Source organism: Dendrobates tinctorius, unplaced genomic scaffold (assembly GCF_039654945.1).
Source record: "Dendrobates tinctorius isolate UK_male_01 unplaced genomic scaffold, ASM3965494v1 ptg000032l, whole genome shotgun sequence".
Taxonomy (NCBI): Eukaryota; Metazoa; Chordata; class Amphibia; order Anura; family Dendrobatidae; genus Dendrobates; species Dendrobates tinctorius.
The window spans coordinates 7781748-7800030 of record NW_027361700.1 but is presented as its reverse complement, the minus strand read 5'-3'; the positions used below and the strand labels follow the sequence as shown (position 1 = coordinate 7800030).

Below are 18283 nucleotides of genomic sequence, written 5' to 3'. Positions count from 1 at the left end.
GCTGGTGAGCTGTCAAACAGACTGCTTCACCAGCGATTAGTGCAGCGATGCCGAGCGCGCGGCATCGCTGTGTTCGTTAGCGCTGATGCCATGGATCCATGTAAAAAATAGAATTAAAATAAAAAATATTGTTATTCTCACCTTCCGACGTCCCACGCAGCATTCCCGCCTCTCTCCACGCTCCGGTCCCAGTAATCCTTTGCGAGAATGACCGTGATGACGTCCGTTCTCGCGGGATCACAAAGTCTCGCGGTCATTCTTGCAAAGGATTACTGGGACCGGGAGCGTGGAGAGAGGCGGGAAGACTGCGCGGGACGCCGGAAGGTGAGAATAACAATATTTATTTTTTTACTTATTTTACAGCTGATCGCTGGTCTCCCGCCTGTCACACGCAGCGATGCGTGCTGGCCAGCGGGAGATCAGCGACGAAAAAATGTCCAGAGGTTTCTTGCAGCGATCAGCGATACCGGCAGGGGGGCCCGATCGTTGTCACACACAGCGATCTCGCTGGTGAGATCGCTGTTGTGTCACAAAAGTTGTGACCCAGCAGCGATCTCGCTAGCGAGATCGCTATTGTGACGGGGCCTTTACTCACAAGAAAAGCATCCATTCCGTGAGTTGGCCATCACCACTTCCTCAGGAAGAGAATTCCAGAGCCTCACTGCTCTTACCGTGAATATATCATACAGCTAGAAATCCCTCCATTCATAAAAGGAGAGGATTTGTAATAAGTTAAATTGGCAAGTATAACTTACCGTACTTCATATTTAATAAGATGTGAACAAGTTTAAAACATTTTTTGGGAATACACTATAGTAAGGCCCATTATGGAGTTAGGGTAATAAGAGGGACTGAGCCTTAATAAAAGCAAATGCGGCTTGTATTATGTTGATTTACATTAGTACCTAATTCAGGGGGAAACACAAACAGAAAAGCTTAACAGTTGCTAGTGCAGAATCAGTTGTTTTTTTTTCCTTAGCAAAGATATAGCTTATTTTTGTCCCCTCCTGCTTCTCCGCTATTGAGAAAGCCAATCACGCAGTTGTTTGTTTCTTCAGAAAGTGTGCAGGATCATCCTGCGCTCTGACAGCAGGCAGCCAATCAATCTTCAAGAGCCGAGCTACATCCTCTGCCAAATCAACACACCGGGAACACATCCTACTAATTGGACATTCTGACAGCGGAAAGAAGTGGATCCAGATATTACAGATACTGCAAAGTGATTTATTCTAAGGATTAATGCACACAGTCAGCCAAGAAAGACCAACAATTTATAATATGTATTAACAGAAGCATACAGTCTAGATCACGTGAAGTCATTATTTCCCTCTACTCCTCTTTGGTCAGACCTCATCTGGAATATTGTGTCCAGTTTTGGGCACCACATTTTAAAAAAGACATCAACAAACTGGAGCAAGTTCAGAAAAGAGCGACCAGAATGGTGACCGGTCTGCAAACCCTGTCTTATGAGGAAAGGTTGCAGGATTTGGGAATGTTTAGTTTGCAAAAGAGAAGACTGAGAGGAGACTTAATAGCTGTCTACAAATATCTAAAGGGCTGTCACATTGTAGAAGGATCAACTTTATTCTCATTTGCACAAGGAAAGACTAGAAGCAATGGGATGAAACTGAATGGGAAGAGACACAGATTAGATATTAGAAAAAACTTTTTGACAGTTAGAGTGATCAATGAGTGGAACAGGCTGCCACGAGAAGTGGTGAGTTCTCCTTCAATGGAAGTCTTCAAACAGAGGCTGGACAGACATCTGACTGGGATGATTTAGCGAATCCTGCTTTGAGCAGGGGGTTGGACCAGATGGCCCAGGAGGTCCCTTCCAACTCTACGATTCTATGATTCTATGATTCTAATATACCTTAAAGCTGACACTGCATACAGTGACTGGGGTGTGGGCAAAAATGCAGATATGCGGTCTCACCCAAAATAATAGAGATTTATAAAAAGAGATTGTTAATAGTTACATGGTTTTGACCATAAAACTGTTACAGCCATTATCAATTGGAAAAACAGAGAGGATTTGTGGTATAAGAACATGCTGACAGTTATATCCCACATCACATCCACTAGGCGTCAACTCTCCCTAAGTGATCTGAAAACCAGTCATCAACCCACCCACTTGATACATCGCTATATAAGCCCAGCTGCCAGTCAGGCCAAACGGAATACTAAGCAAAACCTTGTCAATGTAGGGCAAAGACCAGCAAAATCAGCATGAAAAAAATACAAATTATGAAAATAATACAAGTTTATACAGGAAATGCAAGACTTATAGATAAAACAGGGAAACAAATACAAGCAATACTTAAAAAAAAAAAAAAAAAAAAAAAAAAAAAAAGGTTCAAAATATTAGTTACATAAATCAGAGGTCAGAATCACAGGAAAATAAAACGCACCCAATGGCTGAAAAAAACCAAAATCATAACCTGGGCACGAAGAGGACATACTGTATACATAGTGGATCACAAATACCAATCTTAAATTAACATTCACACATTCACCATTTTCCTTAATTTCTTTCGCTGACACTTAAATACTTACAGTGGTTTCATGTCCCAGCCGAGGTTTTAACCAACTCTTCACCTGATCCAAGTTTAGGTTGACACCAACAAGTCCAAGCTTACCACGGCGTTTGATGAGTTGGTCTGGTTTCACTACCAAAGGCTAAAAGAAACAAAAATAATGAAGAAAGCAAACCAAAGCGAACCAAAAACATTAATACTAACAGTGAATATGGATAAATAAATATTACTTAACAGGAACCAAAAAGGCAAAAAAGTTTGATATTACCATCATCTAGATAGCTCTACACGCAAGTCACTTACAATAGCGGATGATCCTGACAACCGGCAGATTACATTAAAAGTACCCTCTAATTAACCCAATATCTCTGCTGTAAATTTCAAAAATATTTATATACAAGTTATTCACCAACAACAATGGGTCATTGCAAAATTCAAAGTAATGCGTTCGTGTACAAGCCCAACTCAAGAGATAAAAGGGGCAACAGAATATCTAACAAGTGGCTATGTTTAAGCAGGGTAGAGCAGTTTTTCAGAGCACATACGTGCAGTTTCCATGACCCCGAGTCAGTAATGTATCCCCACCATCACATTGCAGCCAGTAGTCAGGTCATGGGGACAAAGTTAGGTGATTTTACTGTAAGTGCACAAAAAAAAAAAAAAAAAAAAAAATCACCCACTACTTTTAATATTTTAAAAGTGAGCCCATGTTGCTCAGAATAAGCACAAAAATAAAAAGAAAACTCATCAACTCCACGGTATTGGCCCTGATCTCCCCACTTCCTCTTCCAGCAGGGAGCATCACTCTTCTAGCTTGCTCTTCTGGCTTGGCTGTCACGTGACCACTACAATTTAGCATCTGTCGTTACTTAACACCCTCGCCAAAAGAGGAAGCAGACTGTACACCAGTGACAGTGCTGAGAAACATCCGAGAAATCCAGTAGGCATATGGTTTTAGGACCACTGTGGTCTCATTTTTTTTTTTATTTTTTTTTTAACCCCTTCACCCCCAAGGGTGGTTTGCACGTTCATGACCGGGCCAATTTTTACAGTTCTGACCACTGTACCTTTATGACTCTGGAACGCTTCCATGGATCCCGGTGATTCTGACATTGTTTTCTCGTGACATATTGTACTTCATGTTAGTGGTAAAATTTGATTCAAATAACTTTGAATTTGTGAAAAAAACGGAAATTTGGCAAAAATTTTGAAAATTTCGCAATTTTCCAACTTTGAATTTTCATGCCCTTAAATCACAGAGATATGGCACACAAATAACTTGATAACTAACATTTCCCACATGTTTACTTTACATCAGCACAATTTTGGAACCAAAATTTTTTTTTGTTAGGAAGTTATAAGGGTTAAAAGTTGACCAGCGATTTCTCATTTTTACAACACCATTTTATTTTTAGGACCACATCACATTTGAAGCCACTTTGAGGGGTCTATATGATAGAAAATACCCAAAAGTGACACCATTCTAAAAACTGCACCCCTTAAGGTGCTCAAAACCACATTCAAGAAGTTTATTAACCCATTAGGTGCGTCACAGGAATTTTTTTGAATATTTAAAAAGAAATGAACATCTAACTTTTTCCCCACAAAAAAAATACTTCAGGTTCAATTTTTTTTATTTTACCAAGGTTAACAGGAGAAATTGGACTGCAAAAGTTATTGTGCAATTTGTCCTGAGTACGCTGATACCTGATTTGTGGGGGGGAACGACTGTTTCGGCGCATGGCAGAGCTCAGAATGGAAGGAGCGCCGTTTGACTTTTTCAATGCAAAATTGGCTGGAATTCAGATCGGACGCCATGTCACGTTTGGAGAGTCCCTGATGTACCTAAACAGTGGAAACCCCCTACAAGTGACCCCATTTTGGAAACTAGACCCCCCCAAGGAACTTATCTAGATATGTGGTGAGAACTTTGAACCCACAAGGGCTTTACAGAAGTTTATAACGTACAGCGGTAAAATTAAAAAATCATATTTTTTCCACAAAAATGATCTTTTCACCCCAATTTTTATTTTCCCAAGGGTAACAGGACCCTAAAATTCATTGTGCAATTTGTCCCGAGTATGCTGATACCCCACATGTGGGGGTAAACCACTATTTGGGCGCATGGCAGAGCTCGGAAGGGAAGCAGCGCCATTTGACGTTTTTGGCTGGAATTGAGATCGGACATCATGTCGCGATTGGAAAACCCCTGATGTACCAAAACAGTGGAAACCCCCTACAAGTGACCCCATTTTGTAAACTAGACCCCCCAAGGAACTTATCTAGATGTGTGGTGAGCACTTTGAATCCCCCAGTGCTTCACAGAAGTTTATAATGCCAGGGCATGAAAATAAAAAAATCGTATTTTTTCCACAAACATGATCAATTAGTCCCCAATTTTTTCATTTTCCCAAGGGTAACAGGAGAAATTGAACCCCAAAAGTTGTTGTCCAATTTGTCCCGAGTACGCCGACACCCCATATGTGGGAGAAAACTACTGTATGGACACACGTCAGGGCTCGGAAGGGAAGTAGTGACGTTTTGGAATGCAGACATTGATGGAATGGTCTGCGGGTGTCATGTTGCCTTTGGAGAGCCCCTAATGTACCTAAACAGTGGAAACCCCCCACAAATGACCCCATTTTGAAAACTAAACCCCCTAAGGAACTTATCTAGATGTGAGATGAGCACTTTGAACCCCCAAGGGCTTCACAGAAGTTTATAATGCCAGGGCATGAAAATAAAAAAAAAAAAATCGTATTTTTTCCACAAACATGATCAATTAGTCCCCAATTTTTTTATTTTCCCAAGGGCAACAGGAGAAATTGAACCCCAAAAGTTGTCCAATTTGTCATGAGTACGCTGACACCCCATATGTGGGAGAAAACTACTGTATGGACACACGTCGGGGCTCGGAAGGGAAGCAGTGACGTTTTGGAATGCAGACTTTGATGGAATGGTCTGCGGGTGTCATGTGCGTTTGGAGAGCCCCTGATGTACCTAAACTATTGAAACTCCCCACAAGTGACCCCATTTTGGAAACTAGACCCCCTAAGGAACTTATCTAGATGTGTGGTGAGCACTTTGAACCCCCAAGTGCTTCACAGAAGTTTATAACGCTCGGACGTGAAAATAAAAAAATCATTTTTTTCCACAAAAATGATATTTTTGCCCCCGATTTTTTATTTTCCTAAGGGTAACAGGAGAAATTGGACCCCAAAAATTGTTTTGCAATTTGTCCTGAGTAGGCTGATACCCTACATGTGGGGGTAAAACACTGTTTGGGCGCATGGCAGAGCTTGGAAGGGAAGGAGCACCATATGACTTTTTCAACTCAGAATTGGCTGGAATTGAGATCAGACGCAATGTTGCATTTGGAGAGCCCCTGATGTGCCCTAACAGTGGAAACCCCCAATTCTAACTCCAACCCGAACCCCAACACACCCCTAACCCTAATCTCAGCCCTAACCCAAGCCCTAATGGAAAAATGGAAATAAATACATTTTTTTTAATTTTATTATTTTTCCCTAACTAAGGGGGTGATAACGGGGGGGTTTGATTTACTATTTATGGCGGTTTTTATGTTTGGCAGCTGTCGCACGCTAAAAGACGCTTTTTATTGTAAAAATAGTTTTTGCATCACCACATTTTGAGAGCTATAGTTTTTCCATATTTTGACCCACCGAGTCATCTGAGGTCTTACTTTTTGCGGGACGAGTTGACGTTTTTATCGGTACCATTTTTGGGCACGTGACATTTTTTGAATCGCTTTTTATTCCGATTTTTGGGACGCAGAATGAACAAAAAACAGCGTTTCATGAATTTCTTTTTGGGGGGTGCGTTTACACCGTTCCGCGTGCGGTAAAATTGATAAAGCGGTTTTATTCTTCGGGTCAGTACGGTTACAGCGATACCTCATTTAGGTCTTTTTTTATGTTTTGTCGGTTTTATGCAATGAAAACTATTTTATATAAAAAATAATTATTTTTGCATCGCTTTATTCTGCGAGCTATAACTTTATTTTTTCGCTGATGATGCTGTGTGGCAGCTCATTTTTTGCGGGACAAGATGACGTTTTCAGCGGTACCATGGATATTTATATGCGTCTTTTTGATCGCGCGTTATTACACTTTTTGTTTGGCGGTATGATAAATCATTATTTTTTGCTTCGTTTTTTTTATTTTTATTTTTTAAGGGGTTCGCTAAAGGGGTTAACTAATGGAACAGTTTTATAGGGCGGGTCGTTACGGACGCGGCGATACCAAATATGTGTACTTTTATTGTTTTTTTTTTTTTTTACTAATTTATTTGGCGATTTTTTTTTAATTTTTACACTTAATTTTTTTTTTTACTTTATTACATAGTCCCAGGTGGGACATCACTGTCCTGTGACAGATCGCTGATCTGTCACATCACAGATCACTGTGACAGATCAGCGATCTGTCACAGGCAGTGCCGAAGGCTTCCTCATGCCTGCGCTTTGCAGGCACTGAGGAAGCCAGCTTCCTGCAGGCCCCCGAAGGCCCCCGTTGCCATCTTTGATTCGAGGGCCTGCAGGAAAGGAGCCCCCCGCAGCAGCGCTGCACATTGCGCTGCCGTGGGGGGCTCAGGGAAGCACCGATGCTTCCCTTTAACTCCCGGTACACCGCGATCATGTTTGATCGCGTGTGCAAGGGGTTAACGTGTCGGGGGCGGTCCGTGACCGCCCCTGACACATTGTGCCGGGTGTCAGCTGTGATAATCAGCTGACACCCGTCCGCGATCAGCGGCGCTCACCACGTGGGCGCCGCTGATCGCGGTAGACGTACTATCCCGTCCACGGTCATACGGGCTCGGGTACCGTGGACGGGATAGTACGTCGGATGTCAGGAAGGGGTTAAATAATGAAAAGTAGTGGCTATCCCCATTAAAATAATTGAAAAACACTAATCCTAGATGTCTTCTAGTACAAGAACCAATGTTCTGTGGCCAATACACTGGGTAATTGAACAACTGATGTTTGCTAATATGTTGATTACCAATTGAACCAGTTTGTTAACCTGCAAGAAGTGAAGGATGAACGAAGCAGATAAAATACTCAACCATTGAGAGTTGACCTCATCCCATCTTCCCCCTGACCTGCGGAAGAAGACCTGAAGGACAGATGTGGATATAAAAAGGGACCGTTATCCTTTTGCAAAGAGACTCTACAGGACAGTAGACAGGGAACCATGACTCCAACATACAGATTTGACATTCTACAGACCGCCAGCTTAAGGGACCACGGCCCCAGCTGGAGGGATACAGATCTGCTCCACTGATCATCACTGAACCCATGAGGACAGTCGGAGAAGCCAGGTTGGAACCATCCAATCACCTGGCCCCATGGGAACACCTGCAGAAGTCAGGTTGGGAACATCCAATCACCTGACCCAATGGGGACATCAAAAAAAAAAAAAAAAAACACCACAGGTTGGCACCATCCGGTCACCTGGCCCCATGGGGACATCCAGAGAAGCCAGGTTGGGACCATCCAGTCACCTGGCCCCATGGAGAAATCCAGAGAAGCCAGGTTGGGAAGATCCGATCACCTGACTCCATGGGGAAATCCGGAGAAGCCAGGTTGGGAAAATCCGATCACCTGACCCCATGGGTGGACATCCGGAGAAGCCAGGTTGGGACCCTATGGTCACCAGGCGCCATGAGGACATCCGGAGAAGCCAGGTTGGGACATCCTGGTCACATGGCCCCATGGGGACATCCGAAGAAGCCAGGTTGGGAAGATGTGATCACCTGGGCATGTACCACAATGGACTGTCAGCATCCTAAGATCGTTGCTACCTTCTCCGTGTGTGCCCGACAAAAGCAGAGTGCCACTGGTGGGGGGGGTGGTTGGTCCTGGAAGTCCTGAAGTAGCAGCTGCTCTAATCCCGGCAAACCAGCAGAAGGGCGAGACTTTGTAACTTGCACCATCTTATGTATTTGCAGGGACTGTACTAGAAGTTATTGTCTGTTGGTGCTTCAATAAATTATTGCCACACTATTTTACCCTCACCCTGTTGTCTGAGTAGTTATTTGCTCACAGGGAAGAGTGCGTTCAGTGGTATGAGCCCTAGTCTATGCTGTCTTTATAAAGAAAGTCGGGCCAGCAGACGAGACACCCACTGACCCATGTGTCGCTATACTGCCTATTAAAAGCATAGCATGTGCACAATGCAAAAAGCCTCCAGAGACATAGAAAGTACTCGGGACATATATCACTGAATAAGAACTTAGGCTATAGGTAACTCAAAATCATTGAATATTTACAGAAATACACTGTATGGCCAGATACAGATAACAAAGTATACCAGTGGGATCAGGAATCTTAAGCACTATAGCAGTTTAGAAACTACAACTCCCAGCATTCGTCGACAGTCACAGCCCATCAAGCAGCTGTTGCCTTTGGGGAATGTTGGTAGTTGTAATTTCACAACAGCTCAAGTACTGAGGATCGCTGATTCCAACCACATCATATTGTTGCTGTTTAACTACATGCTCTGATCATCCTTAGTCCCCACCTAGTAGTTCTGGTTTCACTTAATAAACGCATTCATATTACATAGGGGAAAGCTCCAGCAATAGGTAATAAACTATCAGTCATGGAGAAGCTTTGTACTCTGCATTTCACCAGACCGCATAGCAGAGGCGGGTGGGAGCACCAAGACACTGACCTTCCTTATTAATTCAGAAATGACGGTAAGTCATAAGAGTCCTAGACTCCCAGGCTGCCCTGCAGCAGTGCATTAACTAGATTAACACTCCAGTGATTAGATATTGCTCAGTGATTTGGGCTCTGGCCCAGATTGCAAATGGACACTATGCAGATACAGAGATTTAATGATCGCACTCCGCTGTCATATATCTACATTACGTGAAAGCTTCCAAGGACTTTAGCATCCACCGCTCGGGAGATCGGGTTTTAAAGCAGATTATTCTGTTCTGATGGGAAAAAGTTTGAATAAATTACAGAATTTCTTTATGCCAAGACTGTGAAATAGCGTTTTAGACTTTTCCTAGTCCTGGAAACTGTATGCATAGATCCGAAGTAGACAAAGACGACAATCTGGAGAGACGCAGAGACCAGGGTCAGGTGGAGTGTAAGACAAGTCGCTGTTAACCACTTGTATGCTAATCTGGGTTCATTATTACAGAAAAGCCACTTGTGCAGATGCCAATTGTTGGAAATGCCAGCTAAGCTTACCTCTGTGAGAAGCCATGGATGGTCCTGAACGAGCCTGTCCCAGTCAGTGTCATAGGTAACCTGGGCATACTTGAAGCGGTTCTGCACTGCAGCGCTGGTACAGATGTATTTATACAAGAATTCCTTTCCGGTCTGCTCAGAGATGGCTTTCGCTGACATGGTGATGCTGGACCGTTGTGGATGCTACCTGTGACTAGAATAAATGACAAGGTATAAGACGGGAGACTGCATATAGGGTCTGAGACCTGCTCCTATTTTAGGCTCCGTCAACAGTTTTTTTTTTACAGCAAAAACTTCATATGCACCTTTGAACCCTGATAGATATCTAAAAGGGAATCCCGAAATTAAAAGTTAACAACTAGGAAAAGTCGCCCATCACAACAAATCGTGTACAACACACAAAAGTATAACAGTAGGAGGCGAATCTGAAAATGACATCATAAAACACAAAAGCAAAACAATTACAGTTGTCTTGCCTATTGGAACGCATAACCGGGAACTTCTCAGCTGCTTCATGGTGCCCACACAACGGCAGCATGAGTCAAAGACAGTGCCCAACATTCTCATCATCGATGGTTTACTCGGAAAAGTTGAAGCTTGTCAGTCTAGTTGATCGCGAGAGAAGATGCAGCGGAGGCCTGCCTCCTGGACTAGTCATCTCATCTCTGGCCACACTTTAAACTGTTTTCTCTGTTACCACTGCAGCATTTAACAGCAAAACACAGTTTACAGTAGGGACCCAGGGTCAGATTCACACTCCAATTCAGGCACCATCAGTCAGCTGATGGGTTTCCTATAGGGGTTATTACATACCTCAGATTATGCATGCGTTACGCATATTACTACGCAGGACACATATTTGGCACAAGGTATTTTGTGAGATCCAAGGCTATAAATGCTTACATTTTAATATACTCTCAAATACATGCATGCAAAAACTTTTGCTCTTCAGAAACAGTACTTTCAACATACTTTGTAATTGTTTCTTTTATTGTCTTGTACTATTGATTTATGCAAAGTATCTGAAATCACAGATAGATTCCTTTCCCACTTGTCTGACACTTCTTCCCCTCCGCCTCATCATCCACTATGGGGAGCGAAAAGAAAATGGCTCAGGAGCAGGAAGAGGAAACAGGTAGAGGAAGAAATAAAGACTGAGGTGAGCATTCTATCAAGTCATTTACCTCACCCTGGAGCCGAGTCATATCCAGAAAGCTCAGCTCTGCAGTATAACCTGCTCCATACTGCTGCAGTTTGTCTCTGCACACTAACTAATGATTGAAGAGCAGAATCCATCTCTTGTGTGTTTATGGCAGAGACAAAAGCAGCTACTCTCCTCCCACGAGCTAACAGTCGATTGCAAATTAGAAACTGAGCATGCAAAGGTAAAACTGGTGGAAATGCAAAATACAAGATATGTAATGGCCAGAAATAGTATTCTATTCATGTATACACACAGGACTGCTTATTCTAAAAAGTAACTTGAGAGTACAGTTCTCCTATAAACTACTGAACAGCCACCTTGTTCTTATGCACAAAAACACATGTTTTGTAGAGGCAGTGGCCTCCCTGAACAGCCAAAAGTCTGGAAAACATTATGACCCCAGAAAAGATGCTTTGCATCAGATATGCGTAATCTAAGTGAGTGACCCTGGAGTAAAATACTACACCAAGGACAACATCTTCATGGAGTTTATATGTTTTCCCTGTGTATACGTGGTTTTGTTTATCGATCTCCTCCCACATTCCAAAGACATACCGATGGGAAATCTCGTTTGTGACACCCACTGGTGACAGTGAGCAAAAGCTCTGCTTAACATGTTAGGGCTATAATAAATAAACCACAATATCCTAGACTGTGTTCTTGAGCTTGATGTATACATGAGAAGCTTGTTTGGCTGATCGCAATCTTTCCCAAACCCTCATACAGATGCATGCTCAGATCAGGGGCTCATGATCCAGTTCAAAAGGAGTGGAACTCCAAATCCAACTGCCTCCGATCCTCATCTGACAACATCTGCCATCAGAGGAGAGTCGGAGACCCTGATGCACATTAGATGGCTGGCAGCGCCAATGCAACTTGGCAGTTATACATCAAATGTGCATTACCAGGTTTGTGGGCACCATGCGCCTTAGGGTACGTTCCTACGGTCAGTAAACTGCGGGTTGGACGCTGTGTACATCCGCAGTGGCCAGATTTTACAGCATAGGGGATGTGATTTCAAGAAATTCCACACCCACTATGTGTGCACCATAAATTTCACCCTCACAATGAACTGTCAAAAATTCCAAAAGTGGGCGTTCCTTCCTACATGGAATGATGGTGCTTTAGCAGCTCTCTTTCAGAAGGGTTTATCAGAAACCGTAAAAGATGTTATGGTGGGATTTCCTGTTCCCTCTGGTCTTGATTCTATGTCATTATCCATTGAAGTTGATCTGCGTTTACGTGAACGTAAAACTACACGAGGCATTGCCGCCTTTTGAACAAACGCATGAACCCATGCAATGTGATAGGGTTTTGTCTAGTGCGCAACGTCAGGAGTTTAGAAGGCGTAATAAGCTGTGTTTTTTCTGTGGTGATGCCTCATACTATTTCTGTCTGCCCTAAACGAGAGAAACGTTTTGCACACACATTTGCTGTGGGCAGTGTACAACCTAAGTTCCTTTTGGCAATTACTCTGATCTGCTCCTTATCCACATTTTCCGCTAAGGCTTTTGTGGATTCAGGAGCAGCTTTGAATCTGATGGATTTGGACTTTGCTAAACATTGTGGTTTTGCCATGATACCCCTGCGGACGCCTATTCCTTTGAGGGGTATTGATGCTACTCCTTTGACGGAGAATAAACCAGTTTTGGACCCAGGTGATAATGTGGGTCGCCCCGGACCACCAAGAAAATTGTAAATTTTTGGTGCTGCACAATTTGCATGATAATATTGTTCTGGGTTTTCCTTGGTTGCAAACTCATAATCCTGTTTTGGACTGGAAATCTGTGTCTGTGGTGAGTTGGGGTTGTCCGTGTGTTCTTAGTGACACTCCTGTTTTCTCCACCTCTCCCCAGTCTCATGATATTCCTGATTATTTGGCTGATTTTTCTGATGTATTTAGTGAGAGCAAGTCTGCGTCTTTGCCTCCTCATAGGAGTTATGACTGTGCAATTGAGTTGATGCCCGGGTGTAAGTTTCCCAAGGGTCGGCTTTTCAACTTATCGGTACCCGAACTTGATGCTATGCGATCTTATATCAAGGAGTCGTTGGAGAAGGGTCATATTAGACCATCCTCTTCACCCTTAGGTGCTGGGATTTTTTTGTGACCAAGAAAGATGGTTCATTAAGGCCTCGTATTGACTATCGTTCCCTTAACAAAATCACTGTTAAATATCAGTTCCCGTTACCCCTGATTTCTGATTTATTTTCCAGAGTTAAAAGTGCCTGCTGGTTTACTAAGCTTGACCTCAGGGGGGCATATAATCTTATTCGCATCAAGCACGGGGATGAATGGAAGACGGCGTTTAATACTCCGGAGGGACATTTTGAGTACCTGGTGATGCCTTTTGGGCTCACTAATGCCCCTTCTGTCTTCCAATCCTTTCCGAATGATATTTTCCGGGACTTTGTGGATACGTTTTTGTTCATCTATCTGGATGATATTTTGATCTTTTCCAGTGATTGGGATTCTCATGTGGAACATGTCCGGACTGTGTTCTGGATTTTGAGGGAAAATTCCCTGTTTGTTAAGGGATCGAAATGCCTCTTTGGTGTACAGAGGATTTCATTTTTGGGATTTATTTGGTCTCCGTCGGCTATTGAAATGGACCTGGCCAAGGTACAGGCCATTTATGACTGGGTTCAGCCCACTTCTTTGAAGACTCTCCAGAAGTTTTTGGGTTTTGCTAATTTCTATACTAAATTTATAGGTAATTTTTCTGGTATTGTCAAACCACTGACTGAACTGACCAAGAAGGGCGCTGATGTGCTGAATTGGTCTCCAGAGGCTGTCTCGGCATTTCAGGAGCTTAAGCGGAGATTCACTTCTGCTCCGGTTCTATGGCAACCTGATGTTTCACTTCCATTTCAGGTGGAGGTAGATGCTTCTGAGATTGGTGCAGGAGCTGTTTTGTCCCAAAAAGATCCGGCGACTTCTAAAATGAATCCCTGTGCCTTCTTTTCTCGAAAATTCTCCCCATCTGAACGTAACTATGACGTTGGGAAAAAGGAATTGTTGGCCATGAAATGGGCATTTGAAGAGTGGAGACATTGGTTGGAGGAAGCTAGACATCAAGTTGTGGTCCTCACCGACCACAAGAATTTGATTTATCTTGAATCAGTCAAACGCTTGAATCCTAGACAGGCTAGGTAGGCCTTGTTTTTCACGCGTTTTAATTTTGTGGTCTCTTTTCTTCCGGGCACTAAGAATGTTAAGGCGGACGCCCTTTCTAGGAGTTTCTTTGCGGATTCTCTTATTGTGACCGAGCCTGCCATTCTAGGTGAGGGTGTACTGTAGTTCTTTCCGCCATCTCACCCGATTTGAGACGTGCCCTGGAGGAATTTCAGGAGGACAAACCTGAGCGTTGCCCTATGGGAAAATTGTATGTTCCTGACCAGTGGAGGAAGAGAGTGATGTCTGAAATTCATTGCTCCGCGTTGGCTGGTCATCCAGGTCTTTTTGGTACCAGAGATTTGGTGAGTCGGTCTTTTTGGTGGCCTGCCTTATCTCGTGATGTCAGGAATTTTGTGCAGTCCTGTGGGACTTCTCGGTCTAAACCCTGTTCTCGTTCTAGTGGGTTGTTGATGCCCTTGCCGGTGCCCAAGTGGCCATGGACCCATATCTCAATGGATTTTATTTCTGATCTTCCTGTCTCTCAGAGAATGACTTATCTGGGTGATTTGTGATAGATTTTCTAAGATGATCCATCTTGTACCACTCCCAAAGTTGCCATCTTCTTTAGAATTGGTGCCCTTGTTTTTACAACAGGTGGTTCGATTGCATGGGATTCCTGAGAACATTGTGTCGGACAGAGGAGTTCAGTTTGTTTCCAGATTTTGGAGAGCTTTTTGTTCCAAACTGGGAATTCAGTTATCTTTCTCCTCTGCATTTCATCCTCAGACCAATGGGCAGACTGAGAGAACAAACCAGACTCTGGAGTCCTATTTGAGATGTTTTATATCTGCTGATCAGGATGACTTGGTCTCATTTTTGCCCTTGGTCGAATTCGTGCTAAACAATAGAGCTAGTTCTGCCACTTTGATGTCACCCTTTTTCTGTAACTTTGGGTTTCATCCTCGATTTTCTTTGGGGCAAGTGGAATCTTCGACCTGCCCAAGTATGGACACTGTGGTAGAGAGAATGCAGCAGATTTGGGACCAAGAGGTGGATAAGTTGTCCCTCTCTCAGGAAAAAGCCCAACGGTTTTCTAACCGGCATAGGACGATTAGTCCCAGGTTTAAAGTGGGTGATATGGTTTGGTTTTCGTCAAAGAATATTCCTATGAAGGTTGCGTCTCCAAAGTTCAAGCCAAGTTTCATTGAACCTTATAATATTTTGGAGATTCTTAATCCTGTTTCTTTTCGATTGGCGCTTCCAGTTAGGTTTAAGATCCATAATGTGTTTCATAAATCTCTGTTGAAGAGGTTTGTTGAGCCAGTAGTTCCTATGGCGGCATCCCCTGACCCTGTATTGGTTAAAAGCAATGTGGAATATGAGGTAGAAAACAATTATTGGATTCTCCTTTGGCTAGACGGAGACTCCAGTACTTGGTCAAATGAAAGGGTTATGGCCAGGAGGATAACTCTTGGGTCTCTGCTTCCGATATTCATGCCAATAGATTGGTTCGTGCTTTTCACCGGGCCCATCCTGATCGGCCTGGTGGCGTGGATGAGGGTTCGGTGACCCCTCCTCAAGTTACTGTTGTGAATTCACTTTCTGGCCTACCTCTGGTTACTAGTGAACCTTCCGGGCTCCCTTTGGTGGTTACAGGAGGTAATGGAGCTGATCTAATTAACAGATGTCTGCCACCTGATGAGGAGGACGATTGGACATCTGGAGTTTCTGATTGGATTTAAGACAGCCGACTCCCTCTATCCCTGCTGGTGACTTTTTCCTGCCTCCTGAGGTCTTAGGGTGTGTGCAGACGCTGCAGAATCCGCTGCGGATTCATCCTCGCGGATTTTGCAAAAACCGCAGGTCAAAAGACCTGCGGTTTATCTGCGGTTTAGCCTGCAGTTTCACCATCTCCACAATGGTGGAGATGGATTCCGCAGAAAGAATTGACATGTCAATTCTTTCTGCGGTTTCAAAACTGCAGGAAAACCGCGCAGATAAATCCGCACCGTCTACACAGCGGTTTTTGGTTACCATTCATTTGAATGGTACTGTACACCGCAGCTAAAACTGCTGCGGGTCTGCAGCGGCCGGAACCGCAGCGGAATCTGCAGCGTGTGCACGTAGCCTTAGTTTCCAGCTCAGACCCTGCATGCTCAAGCCAAGTGTTCTTTTGCTATTGTTCACATTTGATTTGGTTTTGTCTATTTCAGTTTTGTGTGGTCAGCCAGCCCCGGCTGGGGCTGTGCTGACTTTCCATCCTTATGTTACGGTTTGTGCCAGTTTGTTTTTGTCCCTTATTAGAGTGGCATCTCTTTGATCATTTTTCAGAATATATCAGAGTGCTGATATAGTGGGAGAAGTCTAGTGACTTCAGTATTTTTTCTATCACACGTGTTGGGCATTTTTTTGCAGGGTTTTTTTTGCGTGATTGCAGACAGTGTCTTTCCTTTCTTGTCTAGTTAGTTTTGGCCCTGTTGCTCAGCCTATTTTCCTATCTGCGTTTGTGTTTTCATCTTGTCTCACCGACAGTATATGTTTGAGGGCTATCTATTCCTTTGGGTCTGCTCTGGAGCAGTTTAGATTTCCCCTTTCTTGCTTTAGGGTTATTTAGTTCTCCGGCTGTGTTCTCTGCACAGTTGAGCTGAGTTGACCTTTACCAAAAAGTCATCCAAATAAGAGTTTATCAAAATGTCCTGTTCTCTCAGGTGCGCCACTGCCTCCACCACTAATTTGGTAAATACCCTAGGGGCTATTGATAACCCGAAGTGAAGGGCTCCGTACTAGAAACACCTTATTTCTCTTTTTATGAAAACCGCTTCTCTGAGAAACCTCAGAGTCTTTGTGTATAGAGATATGGTAGTAGTATGCGTCGCTGAGATCCAGTACCGTCATGAAGCAATTTGGAAACAGTATTTTGATGGCCGACTTTATTGACTCCATCTTGAATTTGAGTTTTTCCATAACTGTTCAACCCCCTCAGGTTTATGATTGTTCCTGGTAAACAAACCAGATGGGTCATACCGGACAATGGGGAGTAGAATCCCTCACTTCTTTCTTGAGGGGGAACTTCTTGGAGAACGGCTTAGCTTACAAGGTCCAAATCCTCTCCCTCCAGGGCCTCTTGTTCCTCCGGAGAGGACCGTAGGGAAGTCACAACAAAGTTCTGAGTAAGGAGTGAATGAAAGTCTATTCAAAGGCCTGTCCCGACAATATTTAGTATCCAGGGACTGTGAATTTTTTTCCCAGGCCGGAAGATAACGGGATAGTCTGCCAAACAGCTGGAAAAGACATCAACTTCAAGGGCTTTCTATCCCAGGAGGAGATTCCGAAGAGGGAACCCTTGTCTTTCTTCTTCCCCTCGTCCCATTTACTCTGCTCCCTCGGGGGCCTCCTACGGAAGAATTTCCTACTCAGAAAAGACCGTTTGAGCGTGGGGGTGGCCAGGTTAAGGGCATGTCACACTAAGAGATATCGCTAGCAATATCGCTATAACTAGTGACGTTATAGCGATATTGCTAGCGATATCTGTGTCTGATACTTACCTACAACCCGCTCCCCCGCTGCTTATCGCTGATCGCGCAAGAACGTCCAGGACTGTTTCTCGTCGTCAGCTTCCTGCGGCGCTTCCTGCTGTGAGGACGAGCAACGCGTGGAGCCAGGCGGGCGGACGCAGGATCGCATGGTGTGACAGGTAAGTAGCAACCCCCGTCCCCAGCGATGTCGCTGGTGAGATCTGCCTATGTGGCAGCTCACTAGCGACCACTTAGCGATGTACCAGCGATCCTGACCGCGTCATATCGCTGGTACATCGCTAAGTGTGACAGTACCTTTAGGAAACCCTTTTTTTCTTGTCCCCTGCATTCTGAAGGATGTCATCTATTGTATGTCCAAAAAAAAAAAAAAAAATAAAAAATAACTCCATCAAATGGGATTGAGCATAACTTTAATTTGGTCTGCAAATATCCCGGCCAACACTTGAGCCAAAGTGCTCTGCGGGCTGCGTTCGAGAGAGCTGCAGACTTGGATGCTACTCTGATGGTGGATTCTTCAGCAGACTCTACCAAGAAAGCAGCTGCCCCCCATATCAAGGGGATAGTCCTTTAGCACTTTGTTCCTGGGTATCCCATCCCGGAGTTATTTCTCTAACTGATCCACCCATATCATAAGAGATCTAGAGGTGCAGGTAGCTGCTATAGCGGGCC

At 43.8% G+C, this 18283-nt stretch overlaps 1 protein-coding gene across 2 annotated transcripts in view; it reads right to left on the bottom strand.

The window, feature by feature from the left end:
* ACLY (ATP citrate lyase) overlaps positions 1-18283 on the bottom strand; it is a 94923-nt gene that overhangs the window by 63794 nt on the left and 12846 nt on the right. For both annotated transcript variants that reach the window (XM_073572373.1, XM_073572374.1), the window contains exons 2-3: positions 9760-9952; positions 2557-2679 (exon numbers count right to left, since the gene is read on the bottom strand). In XM_073572373.1, the coding sequence (XP_073428474.1) occupies positions 2557-2679; positions 9760-9918 (282 nt within the window). In that variant the 5' untranslated portion in view covers positions 9919-9952. The remainder of the gene's footprint in view (positions 1-2556; positions 2680-9759; positions 9953-18283) is intronic.